General features: G+C 45.3%; 1 protein-coding gene across 1 annotated transcript in view; it reads right to left on the bottom strand.

The window, feature by feature from the left end:
• LOC146784224 (myoferlin-like) overlaps nt 1-27,561 on the bottom strand; it is a 3,625,175-nt gene that overhangs the window by 2,941,028 nt on the left and 656,586 nt on the right. Inside the window, exons 4-5 of the mRNA XM_085634512.1 lie at nt 6,877-6,991; nt 6,111-6,213 (exon numbers count right to left, since the gene is read on the bottom strand). Of these exons, the coding sequence (XP_085490638.1) occupies nt 6,111-6,213; nt 6,877-6,991 (218 nt within the window). The remainder of the gene's footprint in view (nt 1-6,110; nt 6,214-6,876; nt 6,992-27,561) is intronic.

The raw sequence follows: 27,561 nt of genomic DNA, 5'->3' as shown, positions 1-27,561 counted from the left end.
TCCACGTATCGCTGTGAGAAGTTGGCCTGATATATGCTGTCCACTAGTTATAGTGGGCATCTTGTATCAGTCCAATCAACCCTTTATGGTGATAGGTTAAAGACAACCTTTGTTGAAAGCTATCCTAGTGGTAGCTATGGAGAGCAGCCTTCAGGCTAAGTCTTGAGGAAATGTAAAGCAGCTTGTTTTACCAGTCTATAATCTCTTGAATGATCAAATGAAAGGACAACCACACCAGGTATATATTTAAAATATGTGTATTTAAGATAACACACACACCCCTCTAGTTTCTTTATGAGGCTGGAGTTCGACGTACTTAAGTTACAAGTCAGTATTCAACAGTAAAAGCACAAATACACGTTTGGGCCCTAGGGGTGTACCAAACCATATACCAATAAAGTGGTATAAGAACCACGACTGAACTAGACACAAGGCCTAGAGCCTGTAGAAGTGCTTGGACCACAAGGAACCACCCAAGGTAGTGACACAGGGGACCCACGGGGACGTGTGCAGTGTGAGAACACAGCCGCGAATCACCCTTAACTTCTATGGGGAAAGTCGCGGTTGGAAATTAAGAGTTTAAGGACACTTAGAGGATGACTACGAGCGAACCCTTTTGGACTTAGAGATGGAAGCTGCTCAGGAAGTGCTGCTGCCATGAAGAGGAGAAGTGTCCGGAGAGATCCAAGCCTGAATCTAGGATGGAAGGAACCTGAAAGCAGAGGGGACAGAGTCTGGGTCACTTACCAGTGACCAAGGGCACGATAGTCCAATGCCCACAGATGTTGGGTGCTTCAGGTGAGTTGACGGGTGTCTTGACTCTTCAGCCACGAGGTCCAGGAGGCGTCGACGATGACCAGGAGCTGGATTCGAGCTGTCCCACGAAGTCTGTCGAGTGCTGCGGTGTCCGCGACCAGATTGGACCCAACAAGCCTTGGCAACGGCAAGTCACTTGGAAACAGAGAAAGGATGTCGGTGCAGACCAGCAAGGTCTGGGGGACTCTTCCAGCGAGGGTAAGTCGGGGCACGTCTGGAGCAACCAGGAAAGCCCAATCAGAAGAGGAGTCGCCTTCGTGGGGACCCACTAGCCAACGGGCTAGTGATCGCGAAGGAGCCTCGAGTGGTCGCACTTAAAACTGGCCCACGGGTCACTCGTGGAGTGGAGGCCAGAGATCTTCGGTGCTGGAGGTGCTCAAGGCTGGGGCTACTCTGAGCCTAAAGCACAACTTCGAGGAGGGCCAGGAAGATGATGGATCAGCAAAAGATCACAGTGTCCAGGGGTCACGGTTCCACGTCACCCACGATAGCCACGGGCCTCAGCTTTGCTGTGGACTCAGGGTAGCCTCGGGGAAGTCTGGAAATCCACCACTGGGGTTGCATAGACTTCGGTGTCCGGCGGGAGCTTCAGAATGGCAGACCGGACAGTTGCTTCTTTGGTGCCTGCCAAGCAGGGAAGTCACTCCTTGACCCCAAGGGAGATTTTTTAAGTCTTCTAGTTGAAATAGAACGTCGAAGGTCCAGGATATATCTTGCAGAGTTTCGTCCAGGGTAATCTAAAGTTGGACATACTCTAGGGACCCACCTATGGGAGGGTTTGGAAAGAGGGGTGGTTACACTCATTTCCTTTGTCCAGTTTCGTGCCAGAGCAGGGGCAGGAAGCCCCTGCAACCGGTTTGAACTGGACTATGCACAGGGACACCAAGTGTGCCCCCAGTGCAGGACTTCAAAGCACCAGAGAGTGCTCCTGCCCAGCCCCAATACACATCTGCCTGTCTGGGGAGGTGGTTACACCTCCCTGGGACAGGAAACCTATTGTCCAGGCCTCCCCTGCTGGAGTTTTGGTCAGCAGCAGGAGGCCAGACCCGTGTCTGTGGCAGTGGCCTCCATTTAGAAAGTCTTAACCGGGTAGACCAGTGTGAACATGTCTCTCCCTCTAGAAGGGTGGAATGCTACCCCCGCCGCCAGAACTGGCGGGGGGGGGGGGGGGCGTAATATTCCAAAGCGTTTGACACCAAACACGACATGTTTCCGTGCAGCCAGCCCAAAGTTAGCATTTACCGCGAGGTTATAATGCACTTAAGATTATATGGTCAGGCTGCACCACAAACAGCATTAGAGGGGCTCTGCTCATGCAGGGGCACCCTCTCACATAAAAACCAAGCACTCTGCCTTCAGGATTGTTAAGGCCTGCCATAGGATTGACTTATAGGTTTTATATGTGTGTGCAATGGTAGTGATATAGGTAGCCTATACCACAGTAAGGGGTGCAAGCACCACCTTACCCAGGCTGCAGTAGCAGACCTGTGGTGTCATTTTGGAGTGCTTCCCAGGGGTAGCATAATACATGCTTCGGCCCCTGGTATGCCTCTGAGGTACCTATGCCCTAGGTACATAGTATACCATATACTAGGGGCTTATAAGGCACTCCAGAATCCAATTAGAAATGTACCCAATGTAAATGGAAACCATTTTAGAGAGGAAGCAGCTAAGCTGGGGTCCTGATTAGCAGGGCCACAGCCAGACTAAGGTTGAAAAACAGTGAAACACTAGCAAAAAGTGGGGGTACCCATGTGAAGCAGATCCTACTCTCCTACAATCGCCCTTCAGAAACTCACCAAGGGGTGGTATGACGGAGGAATAGCCCTTCCGGATCTCCGCCTTTACTATTGGGCCTCCCAACTGGTACCCGTTAACCACTGGATCCATGGATCTCCAACAAACCCAGCCTTTCATTTAGAGAAATACCAAACAGGCAGAGAAGGATATATGGGAGGTCTCTACAGCAAAGTCCGAAATAACCGATACTTAGGACCCATGTCACATACGGTGGCGGTTTGGCATAAAGCCAACAAACGCCTGGGTTGGGCGGATAAGTTCACCAAGGCTACACCGCTGAGGTCCTCGCAACGATTAGGATCGCTCCGCTTTCATAAAGGATTTGACAAATGGAATACTATTGGAATCACCAATTTGGGGGACTTGATTGCTAAAGGGAAAATTCTCACATTTAAAGAACTGCAAACCAAACACACACTCGCTCAAGGAGAGATCTTTCGGTACCTACAAACCCGACTCGCCATTCTTACCAATATCCCGACCTCCCTTCCCTACCAGATGCCTCCCCTTTAGAGGACCGGCTACTTACCGAACCACTTCTGACTAAAGCCATCTCTTGTACTTACCGCAAACCTTGCAATAACTTACCCGACACCTTTCAAGCTCTGCAAAACCGCTGGCAAGCAGACTTAGGGGAATTAGACGATGAAGACTGGCAGACCGCTTTAATGTCCCCCAGAGAAAAAGCCATGAACCACTGCTTCTGCCTCATACAATTAAAAATACTCCATAGAACCTACCTCTCTGGCATCCTCCTGGCGTAAATAGGTAGCCGGAGCAATGCGTTATGCGGTTCCTTTTATCACATCCTCTGGGACTGTCCCCGTATACGCCCGTTTTGGGTTAGAACCACCACAAAGATGAAAGACACCTTGGGCAAACACATCCAACTTTCGCCAAAAATGGGGATCCTAAATATATGGGCGCCCACCGACCTAACGGAAGTTGAGCTGCAATGGGTGGCGCTGAGATACTTATTGGTTAAACGAGCCGTGGCTATGTCCTGGGGTTCTAACAAATTGCCGCTTACGATTGGTTGGGTAGCAGAAATGGACAAATGCATGATTGCAGAAAAAGAGGTCTACAAGAGGAGGGGCTGCCCTAAGAAGTGGGATAGAAAATGGGGAGGTTGGAACGCCTTTGGGGGGAAATATGTACATCTCCCACAGAAGATATGGCAATGAAACGGACTAGAATTGAGAACCCATAATTCTTTAATTTATGATGTGTTCAACACCAATTTACTGTACTGCATAAGTGATATACCCCACAAATGTTTTGTACCAATGATTCTGTGCTTTAACTTTAATAAAAAAGTTTATTAAAAAAAAGACTGTACCCGGAAGACGTAGTATTGTTGGGAACCCAAGGAACCATCCAAGCAAGGTAAGTACCCAGGAAACCCACGAAGGCAGTCTGCAGTGTGGGAACACAACCATGTGCTCAATTCAAGTCATTGGGTAAATCGTGGTTGCAATTTTAAAGAAGAATGACCCTTCCCAGTGGACCCTGCAGAAGCCCCGTGGAAGACAGAAGATTGGAGAGAAACCCCACCCGTGGATACCCTAGGAACCAGGATACCTACACCAGGAAAGCCAGGTGCATAGGTGTGAAGTGGCGTCAGAAGCCGACGTCAAACACAATGGAGGACTTCAGGAAGATGCTGCTGTTGAAAAAGGTGAAAGTGTCTGGTGGTACCCAAAGGTGAATTCAAGTTGAAGGGGACAGAGTCTATGCCACTCAGGAGTGACCAGGAGGCACAGAAGACGAATGCCCACTGATGTCGAACGATGCAGGAGAGTTGACAATGACCTTGGAGCTGCAGCTGTGTGGATCAGGCAACGCTGTGAAAGACCAGGAGCCATTCACTAGCTGTCCCATGCCGGATGACAAGAGCTGAAGTGTCAGTGTCCGTCAGGAACACCAACAAGCCTTGGCAAGCGCAAACAACGTGGCAAGCGAAAAAGGAGCAGAGTTAGTCCAGCAAGGCACAAGTGACTCACCACAAAAAGGGGAGTCGGAGTACGCCCCGAGCAATCAGGGGAGACCACTGGAGTCAAAGAAGACCCTCGAGAGGACCCACAGGCCGTAGGCACAGGAGTCGCTAGAGGACCTTGAGCAGCTCCCCAAAGATGCAGGCCCACTGTGGAAGGGATGCGGTGAGGACAAAGATCTTGGTCGTTGGAGATGCTTGAGGCTGGAGCTTCTTTGAGCCCGAAGATCGCTGGCGAAAGAAAGCCAACAAGCCTTGGCAACGGCATGTCAACGCAGTGCACAGGGGGTTGGTTCCTGCGGTTCTGACGAGGGATACTGGCTTCAAACTCGGTGAGAAGACAATGCCTGCCTCAAGTGAGTTGTAGAACTACCATCTGGGCTCCCAGAATCGGTGGGAGACCAGGAGCAGCAGCCGGGTAAGCTTGGTTGTGTTGCCTACAGATGCAGGGAAGTGACTCCTTCACTTCAAAGGAGATTCCTTCAGGTGTCTTGGATGTCCACAGGCCTTAGAAGGATCCTGTATGGAACAAAGGGGCGGACATTGCAGCAGACAAGCAGGACGACGAGACCAGGAGCAGCAGGAGTCTTCCCCGTTGCAGTCTTGGTGCTCAGAGCGAAGTCCAGCGAATTCCAGAGTGCCCAGATGGTCAAAGATGAAGTGGTGTCCTGATCTGAATCTTGTCCCATGACAAATCTAGGGACCCACCCACAAGTAAACCCTTAAGCATCATAAGGAAAGGGTTGGAACGATTCAGGGGTCCCTCCCAGAGGAGAGGCCAGAGAGTGGGGAGAATACTCCCATGTCCTTTGTCCAGTTTCGTGCCAGAGCGGGAGCCAACGGCTCCCTGAACTAGTTTGAACTGGAGTATGCAGGGAGGGCACCAAATATGCCCTAAAAGCAGTCTCAATTGTGCTGGCAAGCGCTCCCACCCTGCCCCAATACACTAAACCCTGTCTTGGCCGTGGTCACACCTCCCTGTGACAGGATATCTTTTGTTCTGCCTTCCCCTGCTCGAGCTTGGCTCAGCAGCAGGAGGGCAGAAACAAACTGGTCTCCAGCAGCCCTAGCTTACTGTCCGGTTCTGGAAGACTGGTACTGGGAGCACTGAGGGCCTCCTGGAGGAGCTTTATAGTGCGGTATGATTCCAACATGTTTGATACTCAGAGCAGGAGACAACAGAAAGAATCAAGGGAAGACCTACAATGGTAAACAAACAGTGTATAAAAAATAGACGAAAGATAAGATCAAGAAACAAATGGACTCAGACAGAAAAAAAAGACAGGATAGGCAAAGTGGCAGACAATGACATGCAAAAGAAAGGAAAAGAAAAAAGGACTCAACAGTATAGAAAGCGAGATGGCCAGATAGGCCTACTGCCAGGCTGGTAGAAAATGACATATGCAAACAGACCTGTCAATAATCACTGGCCCCAGAGGGTGTGGCTGATCCAGCTAAAGCTCAGGCTATAAAAAAAAAGACCAGATAGAAAATTACTTACCTGACTCATCAATGGCTCCATTCTTTTCAACCTTCCATTCATCCTTAAAGTACCAACCACTGGGGCACTTGATTTCCTCCTTTGGGAGACGCTTGGCTCCACTCTAGGAGGAGACAAAAAAAAGACTTCATTAGACAGTAGTGGAAAAGAAAAATGACTTACGAATTTTTTAGCGGATGGTGATAATGATTTGTGATAGTGAGTAAATTGGCAAAGGACAGAAAGAAACACTTCACTACAGAAAGTACAATCGCCAATGGTTAGACTAAAAGGATTCACTGTAAAATGAAGAAATGAAGCACGTTATAAAAGATGGCCGTTTAAGATGAAAAACGGAAAAGGTGAGGGAGAATCTTTTACTGGCAAGTGAGAGAACAGGAAAAACGTCAGAGAAAAACGTCACTGAAGGACGATGGGATTACAGACATATTTCAATGAAGAATGAGAGACAAGGACAAGGAATGGGACAAGAACCGGGAGAGTGAGATGGAGAGGGGAGACATAACAGTATTCAAGAGCAGAAAATAAAGAAGATGGAGTGATCTAACACCTCTGTATATCCTGAGCCAGTGGGGGTGACTAAGATTTTTTGCGGGCTGATATACTTTGCATACTCCTGAACAGGAGATGAACTAACAGTTCAGTAAAAGAAAAGAATGTTAATCACTACACTTTATTGACTGATACTGCAGGAAGTGAGGCTCTCAGTTTTACTCCAAAACAAGGGAAAGAGTAACGGTGGGGAAAGAAGCATATTCAAACTCACCATAGAAGTGTTGGGGTGAGGAGCTGGGACCCACCCATCACCAGCAACACGTGTCTCATTTTCGAACAACTCCTCAATCACTTCTGTGTGGTTAATCTCTCTGGGCAACAGAAGCCTGTTCAAGAGAGAGATTCAGTAAAGAATAGCGAGAGAGGGAGGGAGAGAAAGAGATGCAGATATATTATGAGACCAAACACCATCCAACATTTTGGCTAGCGTATAAGGGAAAGACAAATATTCAAACTCTGTTCTTGGAAACTGCTCAATGAAATTAAAACAGGCTCCACTGCCTCCTGACTACGTTCACGCTATAGAAATACGATGCACTTACAAAAAGTGTCAATTTAAAATATATAGGCAGAAAACATCCAAGGGGTTAGTTGTATAGAATAGGAAGACGTACAGGATGAGTGTGAGAAGAACAATGGATGAACAAAGTGTGTGTGTGTGTATACCAACAATTTGATTTCCAAATGTCAGCATGCTCAACAAACTGGTGCAGGCAAGAACGGGTGGAATCCAACCCGATATTATATTCAAAAGCAAAACAGATGCCGCACTCCAGAGATGAATTTCAAGGGTTGTTTTATTACACCACCACTACCACCAACGTGTTTCACCACCAGGGCGTGTTCAATGTTGGGCAAGTCCTTTTTCTTTACCATTATATATTCCCACACATAAGCCCATTATGAGGCATTGTGGGGTTTGTAGTTATGACCATAATATTTACAAATATATACAATGTGTTTCGTTCCATAAATTTGGTTTCATAATGCAGTACATCATAGAAGACCGTGCATATAGAATATCTGTTTGCTTCATTGTTACCAGATTGCGTATCTAGTAAATGAGCCAGTCAAATCATAACGTTCTGCAAGCATTGTTCTTCATGTGACATTTTATCTATACTCTGTCTAAGTGACTACACGATCATTGACACGTATAAGTTATACAATTCATTGTTATTACAGACAATTATTTGCATTCTATTTCATTGTAATCAAGGAGAACAGGAATATTACCCCTGAGTGGCTGGTTGTCCTTAATGTAAATACATATTTTTGTTTGTTCTCATGGTTTGACTGGTATTTTCTAATTAGCATTGTTATCCAAAAAATCTTTCAAGTTTTGTTAATAAACCAAGGCTATATCTTCAGCTATTATAAATGTACATAAAGTTTGATGTTCTTGTATCAGCAAGCATTTCAAGCGTGCTTGTTTGTGAAGCACTCCATGAAAGTGCATGTTTCCCAGCTGTGTCTCTTGTTGCTTCTCTTACTGCCCTTTCTCTTTTGTGTGCCCACGCGCTCCATGTTGCTGCCTCGTCTATGTGATTCTGTTGTCCCCCGCCTGTGCCCACTCTCATTGTCCCCACTCTCTCTCCGTGCTTCAGCCTGCTTTACTGCAACCCTCCCAGCACACTTCCATGTTAGAATTTAGTTACAAGAAAGGTGTTTTTACACTACTGTACGTTTAAAAAAAAAATATTCTGATCCATCTCAGTTCTCCCATCACTAAATAAAAATAAATAAAAAAGGCTTGATGACACAGACGCTGTTGCCGTGTCATGTTGTAGGATTCAGGCGTTGCTAGCCGATTGCTGTTGACTTAGGCAATTTTAAGGATTGTATTTTAATTATAAAACTACACTGTATCTCAGAGTCACTACCTTGGGTCTTTGCAAGTAGCACTAACACCAGTTAATCAATATTAATAAGGTCAGAGTGCATGTGATCAGTGATTTATTTTAAAGGGTAGAGCTCCTAAAATTGTTAACGGGTATATTCAGCAGAGTATTCTTTGAATCTTCATCTGGTGAAGAGACAGTCACCAACATGAGACGACACTTTACTTTGGGCCGATAAAACACTTACATCGTAGCTCAGTAGCATGCAGTATCTGCAGCATCTATGTTTTTCTTACAATTATTTTGCGGATCACAGTCTCGTTAGATGAAGACAAAGTTGTCTGATGAAGTCAGGGTTCTTGACAGCCGGACTTTAAAGAATTGATTCCAACTGGCAGACGTTTTTGCCCGTGTTAAAGCCCTAAGTGCATATCACATCACTGTAGAGTTGCTACTCGGTTACCCTCAGGTCAAACGTTCAGCTCACCTAGGACACAACAATCTAAGAATTACCATTCAAGGCTAAAATCTATTACAGAGTTGCAAGTGAAGGGCAGATGCTAAGCTGAGGGAACTCTCTTCTGGCATCATTAACAAGAGTCACAAGCGGACCCCTGGAAGCAGCATTTGCCATACAAAAAGTGGGCTTGTTGCTAGGAGAGAGGAGGCACCCAAATGAGAACCTGCATTTTGCTAATGAGTCAGAAAATCCTTGTCCCGAATCTGTTCACACCATAATGTAATGTAAACGTGTGAACAGCAAAACGTTAATACTTTGTTATTCAAGACATGGGGCCTTGGATAGTTTCGCTGTTGAGATAACTGTGACTTTGAGAACAGTGTCTGTGATGAAAAAAATAATTTGTGTTTATATTGAAACAATAAAACTGACCAAGAATTCATTCCATCTATCTATTTTTATTTACAGTAAGTGATTCCCGTTTTTAGGTCTCTCCTACGCAGCGCGCATGCGTTGCATAGGAGAGACTTTTAGCCATCGGCACAGCTTTGCGGCAAAAACGTGCACGCGTTGCATTGCTTCCAATGGCAACGTGTGCACGTCTGGCGATTCCCTTGCGGGAACGAGCGGCGCCATATGGTAGCAATCATCGTGCCTTGCTGCTCGCTCCCGCAAGGGAATCGCACAGGCCCCCTCCTCTCTCCCCCTGCTGCCGCGTGCGCTTGTGCTTGTTATGAGTAGGCACCACGAAGTTCCATCAAGATGCGATTGTGCCGTTCACTGTGACGCCTCACGCCCCTCACTCGGGCACGAGAGCGTTTGCCTGCCTGATGATCACTGTTTTTAGGTTTCAGAAACTCCATTTACTTTTCCTCATCGTTTGCAGTTACAGGCGGCCACAGTCTGGTTCTGGGGTGGGACGGAAACATGTCAGGGCGGGAAGGCGGCAGAGCCACACATCCCCGTCCAGCTCTGTTGCTGCGCGAGTTCCCGAGTACGACCGGAAGCTGCCACCGGGACAGAACAGATAATAACTTTCTATTCTTGGAGTTTGAAGCCTATAAGTCAGAGGCCACCCATCTCCCCTTTTCCTGCTTCCTGTTGTTTTCTTGCCATAACGCATATGGAAAGAGGGGCTCCTTTTCTTTACAATACAAAGGACAGGAGGCAGCTGTGGACCCCGGGCCTCTGCCAGGACAGTGTGCTGAACGGCCTGTGCAGGGACACTGCCCGGTTGTGTAGCAAAAGCTTGCTGATTCCCACACACACCGTTGTAAGAGATGCATTTAAGTTTTCACTCTTACATTGTTTTGTATTCCCAATAGACGTGCTAAATTATCCTAATAGAGAGCGTGTGTGTGTGTGGGGGGGGGGAGGGGTGATGCTCTGGGGGAGGGAAGAAGTGGGAACTGGGTTTTCGGGTCTGCCTTGACAGCGCAGATGTCTGCAATAATTATTGCTGCCAATTCTTTGAATTAAAGCTCTGCCTAGAGCAGTATATTTTGTGCTGCAAATTTCAGTAAACCCTGCCACATAATTCCAGTATCCACCACCATACAACGCTTATCAGGATCCTTCAAGAACACACACAGGATTTGATGCTGTGGTTTTAAAAAAGGACAAATGATGCAGCTTTATGAACTACATTCTGTTCCAGTGCTATCTCTCTATTTTAACATCTTAACTCCCGGTGATGCAAAAGGAATCCCATAGATATGCGGTGTAGAAACGTTTCTTAAGAAATAAAAGTATAATCGTTTAACACCAGATCGTGTTGAAAATGTTATTCACCAACTGCTAATGATTTTGTTTCGCTGGAATACAGAAACACTGTTTATTACCACTGTTGCCTTGTAACATAGGCTCACACAAATAATTAAGCAAAAGTTAGGTATTTCAACCCAGTTTAAATTACTTTTAAATTTGACAGGGTTTTTTTTCCAACTGTCAACGAGAGCCATTCTCTAGTCCATCAGTTGGGCTAAATTAATGCTGTCTGGGCAAAAGTTTCACTTCATTAGTACCAGTTTAACAACTGGATATAGCCACCAACAGCTGACACGTGGCCAGTTAAACTTGAAGTGTTTGCCTCTGCATCTCACCAAGTGTGAAGTGTTCTCATTTTAAAATAACTTTTGATCAGCTGGAGCTAGAAACACATTTTTGTTAATATCTAGAAATTATGTAGAAGATTGTGCAATATGGGGCATGTGAGGGATATGTGGACTAATGCTAAAAACCATCAATTATGTTTTCCCGCAGTCCAGTTTCTGGGGTACTCTCGGCCTTGATTTTACCTCCTTTATTTTTCAATATCTGTAGCAGCTGCTGGAAGCAGTGGTGGAACAGCTGGGTGGTTTGGGGTGTCAGTATGTGACTGGTTTTACTTTTCAGAGAATCGCCTTTGTTAGTTTTGCTAACAACAGACTTCATTAGTACCAGTTTAACAACTGGATATAGCCACCAACAGCTGACACGTGGCCAGTTAAACTTGAAGTGTTTGCCTCTGCATCTCACCAAGTGTGAAGTGTTCTCATTTTAAAATAACTTTTGATCAGCTGGAGCTAGAAACACATTTTTGTTAATATCTAGAAATTATGTAGAAGATTGTGCAATATGGGGCATGTGAGGGATATGTGGACTAATGCTAAAAACCATCAATTATGTTTTCCCGCAGTCCGGTTTCTGGGGTACTCTCGGCCTTGATTTTACCTCCTTTATTTTTCAATATCTGTAGCAGCTGCTGGAAGCAGTGGTGGAACAGCTGGGTGGTTTGGGGTGTCAGTATGTGACTGGTTTTACTTTTCAGAGAATCGCCTTTGTTAGTTTTGCTAACAACAGATATACTTGCGTCATAATATAGACATGGATTGCTTTTTCCTTTCATAAACAGAACTCCAATTATTTCTCCTACATATGTCAGTTTATCTTTTTATGTTTTTCATGGGTAAATAAAAAAAATGAAGATACCCTTTAAGGAAAATGTCATTATGGTGTATTCTTTCTTTTCATCTTGTAAATACTTTAACTCTTGACAAAGGATGTCTTCATGTACATCTAATTCTTTTGTTATAATATTTAACTTTGAATTTGTATCACCCTCATACACCAGCGTAATAAAATTGTTTAAATATTTAACAATACCTGATGCTGAGCGATGGGGAGCGAGGGGTCCAGAGGAAGGAAGAAAGGGCAAGGCTACTTCTGGCCCTCATCTCAGTCTCCCACCTACTCTCCTACAGTATTGCCACACCCGTGCCCTCCTCCACCTCTCCTGTGATATGCCATCTTTCTTTGCTCCTCATATTGTCAATTAGGTAGTCCATTTGCAGGTATTTGTGGAGGCCCAGTGTGTCTAGACCCTTCCCTCTTCTATCCCTCCACTATCTTTCTCAATCAAAATAACCAACTCACATGTCCACCGCTCAAATTAATTTCATATCTGCCTATGCTAATTCAACACCAATCTTTTTTGGATTCCAGAGGAACATACCACTCGCCGAAAAGCACTTCAACGCCTCTTCGGGGGTAGTAAGTGGTATATAAATACAATTACAGTTTATGCCTGCCTGCCTGCCTTTAGGTATGCTCCTAGAATATCGAGGCAGAAATCTCCACCAAATATCAAGTTCACAATATCGAAGACAAAACTATCTAAAGGTAAGTAAGTAAATAGTTTCTATACCTAACTCCACATATATGTACAATGGCGAGATATATATATTTCTTCAAGGTGCATAGATGTGGAATGAAGAACAGTACATCTATATTTCTTCTACATGTACTCTCTTTCAATGTTTTGTCCCTCTATAATATTCTGTCCATGATATTAGCGTCTCACGATATTCCTACCACGATCATTCGTAGTGCAATCCTGCCCTTATAAACGGGATGTTCATTTTGAACTGGTGGTCTGATGTGGTGGTTTCACGTGCCAAGTATTCAGTTTTTTAGGTCTCGCCTGAGACAGCGCTTTAGCGCTGCTCTGGCGAGACTTATAGTAAGCGAGTTTTGGAAGTGCAAACAGTGGCTTTTCAGGCCTCCAAATACAGTGCATGTGCCCCAGGCGCGCGCACCATTTGGCAGCCTGAAAAGCACTGCCTGATCACTTGCTTTGATGTCCTCAGTGAGCCGTGTGGACACTGAGGACATCAAAGTGCACACCATTTGCCACCCCCTTGTTTTTTCCTTTGATCCCTATCTTTCCCTTCCTCAATCTCACCCTCTCCCTGCCTTTTACAACTGCGGCCCGCCCCCACTCCCCCCTCCCACTCCCTCCTCGTTTAATGTCGCTGTCATTGTCATCGTATTTTGGAGTGAATTCACAGTTTGAGTCCGCTCGCACTACGGTGGTTCAGCACATTAGATAGAGGCAAGCAGTTCTGGGCTGCCGGTAAATTGCGTTTGGCTCTAACTAACCAAAACCTTTAAAGTAAACATGTTGTTCCTGACTAGATTTCACATGCTTTACTTAATCTTGCATTACCTATGTGTTTGTTTTTTCAAGGATTTTGTTACTTATTTTTCACGCACCTATCACTCTTGTCTCCCCTCCCTTATAACCTATTTCCAGGTTCTCCAGCGCCACAACGTCATATAAATGGCAATAGCGCTATGCAAATATAATCACTCCTCTGCAAATGAACAGACTAAAGTAAAAAAACATTAGATTTCAATGCTAAAAACTCTAACTTTCACAAATGCGAGACTGCTGCACGCCGCACACTGCTGCACGCCGCACACTGCTGCACGCCGCACACTGCTGCACGCCACACAGTGCTGCACGCCACACACTGCTGCATGCCGCACACTGCCGCACACTGCTGCACGCCGCTGCACGCCACACACTGCTGCACGCCACACACTGCTGCACGCCACACACTGCTGCACTGCATGCCACACACTGCTGCACGCCTCACACTGCTGCACGCCGCACACTGCTGCACACCGCACACTGCTGCATGCCGCTGCACGCCGCACACTGCTGCACGCCGCACACTGCTGCACGCCGCACACTGCTGCACGCCACACACTGCTGCACGCCACACACTGCTGCATGCCGCTGCACGCCGCACACTGCTGCACGCCGCACACTGCTGCACACCACACACTGCTGCACGCCACACACTGCTGCACGCCACACACTGCTGAACGGCGCACACTGCTGCACGCCACACACTGCTGCACGCCACACACTGCTGCATGCCGCACACTGCTGCACGCCGCTGCACGCCACACACTGCTGCACGCCACACACTGCTGCACGCAACACACTGCTGCACGCCTCACACTGCTGCACGCCGCACACTGCTGCACGCCGCACACTGCTGCATGCCGCTGCACGCCGCACACTGCTGCACGCCGCACACTGCTGCACGCCACACACTGCTGCACGCCACACACTGCTGCACGCCGCACACTGCTGCACGCCACACACTGCTGCACGCCACACACTGCTGCATGCCGCACACTGCTGCACGCCACTGCACGCCACACACTGCTGCATGCCACACACTGCTGCACGCCACACACTGCTGTACGCCTCACACTGCTACACGCCGCACACTGCTGCACACTGCTGCATGCCGCTGCACGCCGCACACTGCTGCACGCCGCACACTGCTGCACGCCACACACTGCTGCACGCCACACACTGCTGCACGCCACACACTGCTGCATGCCGCTGCACGCCGCACACTGCTGCACGCCGCACACTGCTGCGCGCCACACACTGCTGCACACCACACACTGCTGCACGCCACACACTGCTGAACGGCGCACAATGCTACATGAAACACTGCTGCACGCCACACACTGCTGCACTCCACACACTGCTGCACGCTGCACACTGCTGCACGCCGCACACTACCGCACGCCGCACAATGCTGCACACACTGCTGCATTACACACTGCTGCACGCTGCACACTGCTGCATGCCGCACACTGCTACACGAAACACTGCTGCATGCCACACACTGCTGCACGCCGCACACTGCTGCACACCGCACACTGCTGCACGCCACAAACTGCTGCATGCCGCTGCACGCCACACACTGCTGCACGCCACACACTGCTGCACGCCACACACTGCTGCATGCCGCACACTGCTGCATGCCGCACACTGCTGCACGCCACACACTGCTGCATGCCTCACACTGCTACACGAAACACTGCTGCATGCCACACACTGCTGCACGCCGCACACTGCTGCACGCCACACACTGCTGCATGCCGCTGCACGCCGCACACTGCTGCACACCGCACACTGCTGCACACCGCACACTGCTGCACACCGCACACTGCTGCACGCTGCACAATGCTGCACGCCGCACAATGCTGCACGCCGCACAATGCTGCACGCCGCACAATGCTGCACGCCACACAATGCCGCACACTGCTGCACGCCACACACTGCTGCACACTGCTGCATTACTCACTGCTGCATGCTGCACGACACTGCTGCACGCAGCACACTGCTGCATGCCGTACACTGCTGCATGCCGCACACCGCTGCAAGCCGCTGCTGCACGCCACACGCTGCTGCACGCCACACGCTGCTGCACGCCGCACGCTGCTGCACGCTGCACACTGCTGCACTCCACACACTGCTTTTATGCGAGTTTATGCTACTGACATTGTAAATGACAATGCCTTTTATTTGTTTTAAAACCAAAGCATAAATAAAAGGCATTGTAATTTTACAATGCCAATAGCTCAAACTATTATAAATGCGAGACCTATTGCATTGCAAATGCTTGTTTCTCATTGGAAGCATTTGATTGTGTGATGTTGACTTGTGCTCTGGGGCTGGCATAGGCTGGTTTGTTCTAAGCTTCTGTGGTTTATCTCGTGCCTCTCTGGCAAAGGTCCCTCTTTTTAGTTTTCCTTTTAGAGTGTAAATATCTGGGGGACATTAATATTAGGATGGCTGACGTTTACATCTGCTATGCACACCTTACATTAGTGGGTGGTTTACGTTCTCCTTTCTCAAAATCATCGATTGATGAGGGGGACAAACTTGAATTTCTTTACATTAATTTTTCGCCATCTGACCTGCAATGTGGTGATGAGCTATTTTATATTTTAATCCCTAAAAAACTTCATCTTGATTGAAAGGTGTGCATACATTTGTGGGCAGCTCTTCTATTGTGTGGACGTTCACAGACTCGTCCACCCTAGCCTTTCTGGCGATCCACTTGACTTAAAGAGGGTGTTACAATGTTTTGTAAACTTTCCTGTACTTTCTGGAATACTTTAGCCTATGATTCTTTTAGTGACCACAAAGGGGCCAATCAGATTGAAGAACCTCAGGGCACTTCCAAGCCTTTTCTTACTATTCTTGTTGACACTGAACTTCTTGACACTGAACTGCAAACCATATGCATGGGGTTTGTACGGCTTTCCCTTCAATTATGTTTTCCCGCAGTCCGGTTTCTGGGGTACTCTCGGCCTTGATTTTACCTCCTTTATTTTTCAATATCTGTAGCAGCTGCTGGAAGCAGTGGTGGAACAGCTGGGTGGTTTGGGGTGTCAGTATGTGACTGGTTTTACTTTTCAGAGAATCGCCTTTGTTAGTTTTGCTAACAACAGATATCCTTGCGTCATAATATAGACATGGATTGCTTTTTCCTTTCATAAACAGAACTCCAATTATTTCTCCTACATATGTCAGTTTATCTTTTTATGTTTTTCATGGGTAAATAAAAAAAATGAAGATACCCTTTAAGGAAAATGTCATTATGGTGTATTCTTTCTTTTCATCTTGTAAATACTTTAACTCTTGACAAAGGATGTCTTCATGTACATCTAATTCTTTTGTTATATTATTTAACTTTGAATTTGTATCACCCTCATACACCAGCGTAATAAAATTGTTTAAATATTTAACAATACCTGATGCTGAGCGATGGGGAGCGAGGGGGAAGAAAGGGCAAGGCTACTTCTGGCCCTCATCTCAGTCTCCCACCTACTCTCCTACAGTATTGCCACACCCTTGCCCTCCTCCACCTCTCCTGTGATATGCCATCTTTCTTTGCCCCTCATATTGTCAATTAGGTAGTCCATTTGCAGGTATTTGTGGAGGCCCAGTGTGTCTAGACCCTTCCCTCTTCTATCCCTCCACTATCTTTCTCAATCCAAATAACCAACTCACATGTCCACCGCTCAAATTAATTTCATATCTGCCTATGCTAATTCACCACCAATCTTTTTTGGATTCCAGAGGAACATACCACTCGCCGAAAAGCACTTCAACGCCTCTTCGGGGGTAGTAAGTGGTATATAAATACAATTACAGTTTATGCCTGCCTGCCTGCCTTTAGGTATGCTCCTAGAATATCGAGGCAGAAATCTCCACCAAATATCAAGCTCACAATATCGAAGACAAAACTATCTAAAGGTAAGTAAGTAAATAGTTTCTATACCTAACTCCACATATATGTACAATGGCGAGATATATATATATCTTCAAGGTGCATAGATGTGGAATGAAGAACAGTACATCTATATTTCTTCTACATGTACTCTCTTTCAATGTTTTGTCCCTCTATAATATTCTGTCCATGATATTAGCGTCTCACGATATTCCTACCACGATCATTCGTAGTGCAATCCTGCCTTTATAAACGGGATGTTCATTTTGAACTGGTGGTCTGATGTGGTGGTTTCACGTGCCAAGTATTCAGTTTTTTTCTCATTGGAAGCATTTGATTGTGTGATGTTGACTTGTGCTCTGGGGCTGGCATAGGCTGGTTTGTTCTAAGCTTCTGTGGTTTATCTCGTGCCTCTCTGGCAAAGGTCCCTCTTTTCAGTTTCTCCTTTTAGAGTGTAAATATCTGGGGGACATTATTATTAGGATTGCTGACGTTTACATCTGCTATGCACACCTTACATTAGTGGGTGGTTTACGTTCTCCTTTCTCAAAATCATCGATTGATGAGGGGGACAAACTTGAATTTCTTTACATTAATTTTTCGCCATCTGACCTGCAATGTGGTGATGAGCCATTTTATATTTTAATCCCTAAAAAACGTCATCTTGATTGAAAGGTGTGCATACATTTGTGGGCAGCTCTTCTATTGTGTGGACGTTCACAGACTCGTCCACCCTAGCCTTTCTGGCGATCCACTTCACTTAAAGAGGGTGTTACAATGTTTTGTAAACTTTCCTGTACTTTCTGGAATACTTTAGCCTATGATTCTTTTAGTGACCACAAAGGGGCCAATCAGATTGAAGAACCTCAGGGCACTTCCAAGCCTTTTCTTACTATTCTTGTTGACACTGAACTTCTTGACACTGAACTGCAAACCATATGCATGGGGTTTGTACGGCTTTCCCTTATTAATCTACTTAGACTTTTCATATTGGCTGAATTACCCTTTTTATATGTCTGTCCTTTTAAAAAAGTATTTAAGAACCTACGTTGAGTGACAAAGTTTATGCTGCTTGCTTGGACCAGGATAATTCCATTTGGTGCATATATGTATCAAGTGTTTTTCAGTGTTTTCTGGTAGCACGGTACGGTATGCTTCAAAGTATTCTTGTCACGGTGCTAGGTCTGATTTGTAGAAAAGACGACAATTTCCTTGTGTTTTATTTTTGTTTTTCAGTGTTGCAGTTTTTTTTAAAATTATTTGGAGCAATTTAAGAATTTGTGATGCATTGCTATATGACTGAGAACCGTTGGTGTTCCCATTGTACGTAAACGTTTTTCATGGTCCAGCCACTCAGCTCTGTGGGTGTTCTATCCCAACTTTCTGTACTTCCGGATTTAAGGTTTGTTCCAAAACCTTAGTCCGCCTAGCTCCATGTGGTTCCATACACTAACTACTTGCTTTCTTGTGATCTTAGCTTTCTCGTCCAGTTCTATACTTCGGAATCACATCCTCTTAAGTTTTTTTCTTCCCACTCCTTTTTTCTGAATGTTCCGCAGACTTCATCTCCTCTTCTTTTGGTGCTATTGCCTTTACTATTCCAGAACATTTCTTCTTCACCTTTTCCATCACCCCTATTTGGTATATACACCCTGATCCCCTTTTTTAACAGGTTTTCTCTGCAATTTAAGCCTCGTTGCCTCTCGTTTTCTCTTTGGTTGCTCTTGTTCCTAACACCTTGATGGTGTTCCATAATATTTTAGCTCACTACCACTATTCCCTTTTTCCATTATGTCCCCTCTTGAATCTTCCATTCCCTATGCGTTGTTCTGAATGTGGAGGTAACTTTCTTTGGATTATTCCTTGCATCATCCACCTTCATCCGGGTGAAGTACTGCTCTTCCGGCAATCATTTTTAGGTCAGAGCCTACTAGAAAGCATAGCTGTCTGTTTTGCTGAAACCATCTTGGGGACATTCAGAAAGCTGACCTAAGAATGCACTCTATTCATTGCTGACCATTGGCTTTATGGTTTGGAACTCACAGTGTATGGCATTCTATTTGCTGGCTTTATTTGTTTTAGGCTGTCCAGCTTGAGTTTGTCCCTCCCGTTTCCAAACCTTGTTTACTGTATTCTTCCACAAACAAGCTTTCTCTAAACAGACCTTCAAATCTTATTCTCATCTGATCTGACTGCAAAGTGAGAGAATTAATGTGACAATCCTGCTGAGACCCATGTAAGGGGAGACGGTGTAGGATGTTTTGTTTTCTAGCCCACACCAAAAAACAAGCATTTGCAATGCAATAGGTCTCGCATTTACGCGGGTTTAAGCTATTGGCATTGTAAATGACAATGCCTTTTATTTATGTTTTGGTTTTTAAAACATGAATAAAAGGCATTGTCATTTATAATGCCAATAGCTTAAACTCGCGTAAATGCGAGACTTATTGCATTGCAAATGCTTGTTGTTTCTGGCTGCAGAGATAAACACAGTCCATTAACTGGGAATGTTCCCACTATCTGGTGAACATCTCCACCACTTTAAATGGCTAATTAGAGAAATCCATAGCTGAAGGTGACTTCACTTCCTGAGCAGCTCATTGTACAGTGGGATAGAAAGACAAGATTCATAAACAGCCTCCAAATACCTTGAGTCATTAATTAGAATTATGTTAGTTTTCAAAAAATTATTTTCCTAAACTTCGATGAAATAATGGGAAATTTACCTTCATGGCATTTTCTTTGAGTGAAGCATTGAATTCTGAGAATTGTTCAGTCACAATGAAACTAACAAACATTAGCATTATTAAAAGATAAAACAGGCGTGATAAATGAAAGACGAAGTCAGCTGGTAATTCAGCAGTGACTCAAACTAAATGTAAATTGTGCACACTTCGTCACTCACTTTTTTCAAGCTATTAAGCACTGCGAACCAAGACAGTACAACAGCTGCATTCTGTGCATACATGCACAACACTAAAATAGTTTCCAGCCTACCATTGGTTTCATCTCTCCTCCTCCCTGTGATTTCACCCAATCCCCCACCCTCCGATGTCTTTCACAACCTCCTCCTTCTTCTTGGTTGAAAGCCTTCAAACCCCCAAGTTGTTTTTAGGTCTCGCCTACGGAGCGCGCCTGCGCTGCATAGGAAAGAGACCTTTAGCAATCGGCACAGCTTTCCCGGCAAAAACGTGCACGCGTTGCATTGCTTCCAATGGCAACGCATGCACGTCTGGCGATTCACTTGCGGGAGCGAGCAGCTGGCGCCATATGTTATCAATTATCGCGCCTTGCTGCTCGCTCCCGCAAGGGAATCTCGCAGGCCTCCTCCTCTCTCCCCTCCCCCTGCTGCCGCGTGAGGCGCGCACTCGCGCTTGTTTTCTTGAATAGCCGACATCAAACAGTTTGAATTTCAATAAAAATTGATAACATTGAGAATACACAGCTAGCTCGTTAAAGTAGTCTAGTCAGGTATATCCCGTAATGGGAGGCTGCAGCAATATAGGTACTTGTAAACAAAAATAAAAGGAAAATCTGAGGTTTGCATGTAGCTCAAAAAATCTATTGTTTATAATGGTCCTAGTCTAGGCTGCCACGTATGTTGGCTAGGTATAAAACCTGCTGATATGCTTGGGTGGGCAGGGAGGGGGATGTGTTATAGTGCGCACTTCGCCTAGAGCACCAAAACATATCGGGCAGCTCTGCTCTTGATGTAGCAGTTGTGTGTACGAATTAGCGAACAAACCTACTACTTCTGTTGGACAGTAATGTGGCGAATTTGAAACTGAGGTGTGGGCGCGCGCGAAAAAAAGGCAGCAACCGGTACAAACTGAAATTGCCTTTATATAGCGCTGACCAGGCCAGGCGTTATAAAGTTAGGGAACCTACAGCTCATCAGTAAAAAAAAAATATAAGAAGCCACTTTCTGCTTTATATTAAGAAAATAAACAGTAGATGAACATTTCCGGGTGCGCAGTTTTTAGGGGTAGGGCTATTTCATCTGAAATTACAGTGAAGACTCAGTGGCGACATTCTTCGCTAATTGAGTTTTTTGAGTGATCACTGCAGCGGGTCTGATTAGACCTCAAAGGCGCGCAGAACACCTCTATAGTGGGCGCAGACAACGGAGAGTTGTGCTCAGAAGAATGGGGCGCCGATTTTGCCTCATTTCATTGGGGTTGACCCCCATGACGTCTGTCAGCCTGGCGCTATTCTCGAACGGGGGGAGGGGGCATCTCCATGCTTTCCTTCAAGGATGGGCTGCAATTAACCATTTCCCCCCACAAATAACTCCAACAGTCCCAGGAGACGGAGCCAGACAGAAACTTTTCAAACCAATTAGGCCCTCCAGAGGCCTTTTTAACGTGGAAGCAAATTAGTGGCAGAGCAAGGTGTCCGTCACTTTCAATTTGCGCGAGTAGGGGGCACGCACACTTCAACCCGCGGCCTACTTTTCACACAGCTGTGACTCCTGCTTAATTGAGGAACAAAGGGAACTTGCCACCATGAGCAAAAGCAAAGCTCTGAAGTAGTAAAAAAACGAGAAATCTAAGTTACTCGCGCAACCCTAAATGGCAGCAAAAATGAGACGCCGTGCCTCATTCTGAAGGGATTGTGGCATGTGCATTTGCAACAAAAACTACTTTTTTTGAGGACTAGGGGCCGGGGCAGTGGGGTCTGGGAAGTTTGGGGATTCATGCATCAAATCAGCAAGTGGCAACAGACTTGAGCAGCGGTGGAAACCGAAAACAAGCATTGGCATAGCCAATAGGTCTCGCCTTTGGGACCTTATAAGTGTTTAGTTATCAAGCACAATATCCTTGGTGCAACAACATCAACAGTTGCATGGCTAAACACTTATAAGGTTCCAAAGGTGAGACCTATTGGCTATGCCAATGCTTGTTTTACATGTTGCACAGCAGCATAGGCTGCTGTCTAACATGACTTAAAGTAAAATTAAATGTAAAAAGTGCTATGATGAACTGAATACTGGCTGCATCATAGCGTTTTCCTAAAAAACATTTAAGCCATGTTTGGCATCAGTCCGCGTTGCTGTGCCACTTGTTTGTGTCCTGATTTGTTCCTGAGAGTTCCTTGCCTTATCTGTATGCACTTTTTGTGCCGCCGCAACACTTGCTGCATTGTGTCCCCATCCATGCAGCCTCTGCTCAGAATCTGGTCCTGTGCACCCCTCTGGAGTCCTTCTGTGAACCTTGTGTTTGACCTGCAGCCAGTCTATGTGACCACCGCTCCCTACTGCCTATGTGTGTGTGCTGCCCTGCCTAACCGGTTGCAGCAGCTCCCCTCAAATCTCTTTGTGTGGCCAATCACCCCTCTGTAGCTTCCATCGTCCTGAAGCTTATATGTACTTTCTTTACCGCTTCTGCATCTGCCTGACTTCCTGCCACCCCTAGGCATCCCCATTCCTCCCTTGCAACCTCAGCATGCCATCCTGCTCAGACCCTTCTTGGTCATCTTTGTGCTATACTATACAACTTAGAAGACCTTGGTTGGCCCATAGCTTGCCCTGCACCCTGCATCTAGTCTCCCCGCACTGATCCCTGAATAGAACAAGGGCTTGTCCACTGGTGGCTTAAATAGTCAGTGAAATGCCAAAGACCAGCGCACTAGTCTATAATGCCCTGTCCGCAGCAGCACATCCACCTGGCGCCTTATTTCAGCACAGTTAGTGCCGTACCAGCGTGTCTTCATTATGTCTCCACATATTACTCTTTTCTGCCTCTCATCCTGACACCAGAAGCCTGCGACAGCGTCTAAACCCACCTGCTAAGGGCAGTAATATATACTTTACTTTTAGTAAGTTGCTTGCCTGTGCATTTTCAGCCCAATTAGTGTTGGACCAGTGTGCCTTCATCGGACTCCACATATTACTCCTTTCTGCCTCTCATCCTGACACCAGGAGCCTGCGCCAGTGTCTTAACCCACCTGATTGAGGCAATACTACATACATTACTCTTAGTAAGTCACTTGCTAGTGCATTTTATTTTTGCACCATTTAGCTCTCCCTGGCTCAGCCCAACGTAATGTTGTCCCTTATTCTCCCACAGAGAGAAAGGTATTATTATTTTCATTACATCTATCAGTGTGCATGCACACCTTTTTGCATGTCGCACCCGTACCTTCTAGCATTCAGGTACCCTAGTTCAAATATTAGTTTACCATATTAGTTTTGCACCTGCTCACCAAGCTAAAAATACAATAAAACAAAAATGATTAATAATCACATAGGAAAAACCTATTGCCTATATGCTTATCCTACATTGGCCGATGATGCAAAGTTTTGTGGTGATTCGTAAAGAAGATGCATAGGAAACAAGCATTGGCATAGCCAATAGGTCACGCCTTTGGGACCTTAAAAGTATTTAGTTATGCAGCACAATATCCTTGGTGCAACAACATGAACTGTTGCATGGTTAAACACTTATAAGGTCCCAAAGGCGAGACCTATTGGCTATGCCAATGCTTGTCATACCATGCTTTCTCACTTTGGACCCAGCCACCTCAGGCAGCAATATGGCATTAACAACAAAACAAAGTAGGGGGAGGTCCAAGGGAAAAAAACTTTTATAGACCTGCAGATTGTGTATCCCTCAATCTTAAACACTATAAACACTGAATCAACCTGGGTCTAATGCTGTGTCAACAAAAAGAAGAAAACATACCTAACTATTCCGACATCTCTTGTTAATAGAGAACCCTTCTAGGAACAGAACCCATCAATCACAAAGGAGTAATGTATTTGTCATCATTTGGGTCTGTATATCTCGATACAACGCCCCAGGTCCTGATGGAACGACCTGGTGACGAGTAAAGAGAAATGGCATACAAGGGTTGCTGTCAGATCTCCAATAATAACAGAAATATGATAAGCCCTCACATTTGTGAAAGGGGTCCTAAAAGTGCAGCATTAAATCATAAAGGTGACGATTAAAATGGCTAGTGGAACTCAAAGGTGCTTTAATCGGTAGAGTGCCTCTGCCATCGTTAAAAAGCAAAATGGCAATTTAGCATAAATAGTTTGTCATTATGCTCAATGTCCATAGTAATCTGGTCGACATGTTTCTGCCCATTTAGATCTATACAGTATCAGGGGCATTCCTCAGGACCATAAATGCTGCTACTATGTGAAAAAGTGTATTAAATTATAATAAAAAATCACAGACAATCCTACCAAACCGGTCAACTCTACAGATGTCGAAACCGGATACCTAGGAAAACAAAAAAAGACGGATAAGGAATGCAATCATCCTGGATTTTGTATGAAACAGCAAAAAGACAGTCTTATCAAATGACGTCAACAGAAGCACATACTAATGCTTCATGCATCTAATAGTGTATCAAATTGCACTTACCCCAATATTATGGGTGATACCCTCACCTCAACCTGGTCTCTGCTCAGGGAAAGGGGCACCGCTCTAGTGAAGGGGAGAAGAAATGAAAGGCTGCTGATTGACATGCCAAAAATGTATCTCCCCATAAACAAGGCTAAAAGAATATAGGCAACGTCCAAGTACTACAAAAAACATGTGGATGCTGGCATCGTGGTCATCAACAAAGTACTAACTCATCCTGGGACTGTATATCAGGACAAGGAGTTCAAGATGTAACAATTATTAAAAAACGAGTCTTATTCCAGAGTCAATCACATGTGACACACATACTCAAGGGAAACACTGTACTTTTGCCTAGAGTTTTTTGTCTCGGCTGGGGCCTTTGCGCCGGTCCAAAACACAACAGGCACTTATCTGGCCACCTTGACGAATAGACGCAGCTGCAAGCAATTGAGGTTTCCCTACTATAAAGCACACTGAACCTTTCCTACCGGCACCTCTGGTCTTTACTCAAAGACCGCCCCGGGGTACCGACGGATAGGTAAGTGTAACGCTAAACCTCCTCCTTTCTGCCTGCTTTCGAACTTTGATCCTGTGAGCGAATATCCACTTTACCAGTTTACATCTGTTTAAAAATTCAGATGTGTGTTACTGTTCAATTATACGCGAGTGACCTCTAGGCAAAAGTACAGTGTTTCCCTTGAGTATGTGTGTCACATGTGATTGACTCTGGAATAAGACTCGTTTTTTAATAATTGTTACATCTTGAACTCCTTGTCCTGATATACAGTCCCAGGATGAGTTAGTACTTTGTTGATGACCACGATGCCAGCATCCACATGTTTTTTGTAGTACTTGGACGTTGCCTATATTCTTTTAGCCTTGTTTATGGGGAGATACATTTTTGGCATGTCAATCAGCAGCCTTTCATTTCTTCTCCCCTTCACTAGAGCGGGGCCCCTTTCCCTGAGCAGAGACCAGGTTGAGGTGAGGGTATCACCCATAATATTGGGGTAAGTGCAATTTGATATACTATTAGATGCATGAAGCATTAGTATGTGCTTCTGTTGACGTCATTTGATAAGACTGTCTTTTTGCTGTTTCATACAAAATCCAGGATGGTTGCATTCCTTATCCGTCTTTTTTTGTTTTCCTAGGTATCCGGTTTCGACATCTGTAGAGTTGACCGGTTTGGTAGGATTGTCTGTGATTTTTTATTATAATTTAATACACTTTTTCACATAGTAGCAGCATTTATGGTCCTGAGGAATGCCCCTGATACTGTATAGATCTAAATGGGCAAAAACATGTCGACCAGATTACTATGGACATTGAGCATAATGACAAACTATTTATGCTAAATTGCCATTTTGCTTTTTAACGATGGCAGAGGCACTCTACCTATTAAAGCACCTTTGAGTTCCACTAGCCATTTTTATCGTCACCTTTATGATTTAATGCTGCACTTTTAGGACCCCTTTCACAAATGTGAGGGCTTATCATATTTCTGTTATTATTGGAGATCTGACAGCAACCCTTGTATGCCATTTCTCTTTACTCGTCACCAGGTCGTTCCATCAGGACCTGGGGCGTTGTATCGAGATATACAGACCCAAATGATGACAAATACATTACTCCTTTGTGACTGATGGGTTCTGTTCCTAGAAGGGTTCTCTATTAACAAGAGATGTCGGAATAGTTAGGTATGTTTTCTTCTTTTTGTTGACACAGCATTAGACCCAGGTTGATTCAGTGTTTATAGTGTTTAAGATTGAGGGATACACAATCTGCAGGTCTATAAAAGTTTTTTTCCCTTGGACCCCCCCCTACTTTGTTTTGTTGTTACTGTTATTGAGCGGCCTTCGGCCGTAGGTCCTTTATTGCAATATTCCTTTTCAGATAAGGAATTTAAAACGCTCTGTGGCTTTTTTGTATAGTTTTTGTCCTGTACTACTTTTCAGTGGATGGCATAGCTGGTTCTTCTTCTTTTTTAACCGTTTTTCTTAGCTTTTCTTATTAGAGTTATCTCCAGACTCATTCTCACAATGTCTGAGAGGCAGGGTCTTTCATTCGATGACGCAGTAGCATTGGACATCCTCCAAACACCTTGTATTATTGATTTACCTACGAACACTTCTACCATCAATAACGATGATTGGAGTAAAGTCCTTTTTCTGAAACGCTCATATGCACGGACACAGGTACATGGGGCTATAATGACCGAATATTTACGGTCCGAATGTGCTCCTACTGGCCTTATAGTAAATAACGCACCCAGGCTGTTCCTGGAGGATAAGACATTCCTTAAGGACTGGTCCCTGGTGGCTTGGCGCTGCACACGGGATTGGTTAATCTTAATAATAACAACAGCCAAGAGAATAGCTGATAACATCCTGGTTGAGATACAGCTTTTAGAGTCCCAGATTAAATCAGTGTTGGTCACGGCTACCTTCAATAAGCAGTCTAAAGAGACTGATAAAACCAGCAAAGAGTTTAGAGATACTATTCTTGCGAACAAAATTGTGAAATTTAAAAAAGATCTGGCTAAGTTTTCAATGACAAAAGTATATCCCTATACCAGTGATTCTTACGTTCCTCCTACGTATAACCAACAAGGCGGAAGACCTGGTTCGAATTACTCTACATCTGGTAGTGATGGTAACTCATCTGACTCAGATCCAGGTGCGTACCAGTCATCGAGAGGTCAGAACTGGAGGAAAAGGGGACCGAGGAGAGGCACCTTTTTCGGAGGTCCTCCCCCGCCGCCACAATGGTGGCCGCCCGGACCCTATAACTTTCAACAGCCCTATTTCCAACATCCGATGTATCCAGGTCCGATGCACCCAGACAATTTTCAACAACAGCCTTTTT

Source organism: Triturus cristatus, chromosome 11, assembly GCF_964204655.1.
Source record: "Triturus cristatus chromosome 11, aTriCri1.1, whole genome shotgun sequence".
Lineage (NCBI taxonomy): Eukaryota > Metazoa > Chordata > Amphibia > Caudata > Salamandridae > Triturus > Triturus cristatus.
This window is presented reverse-complemented; position numbering and strand designations above follow the sequence as displayed.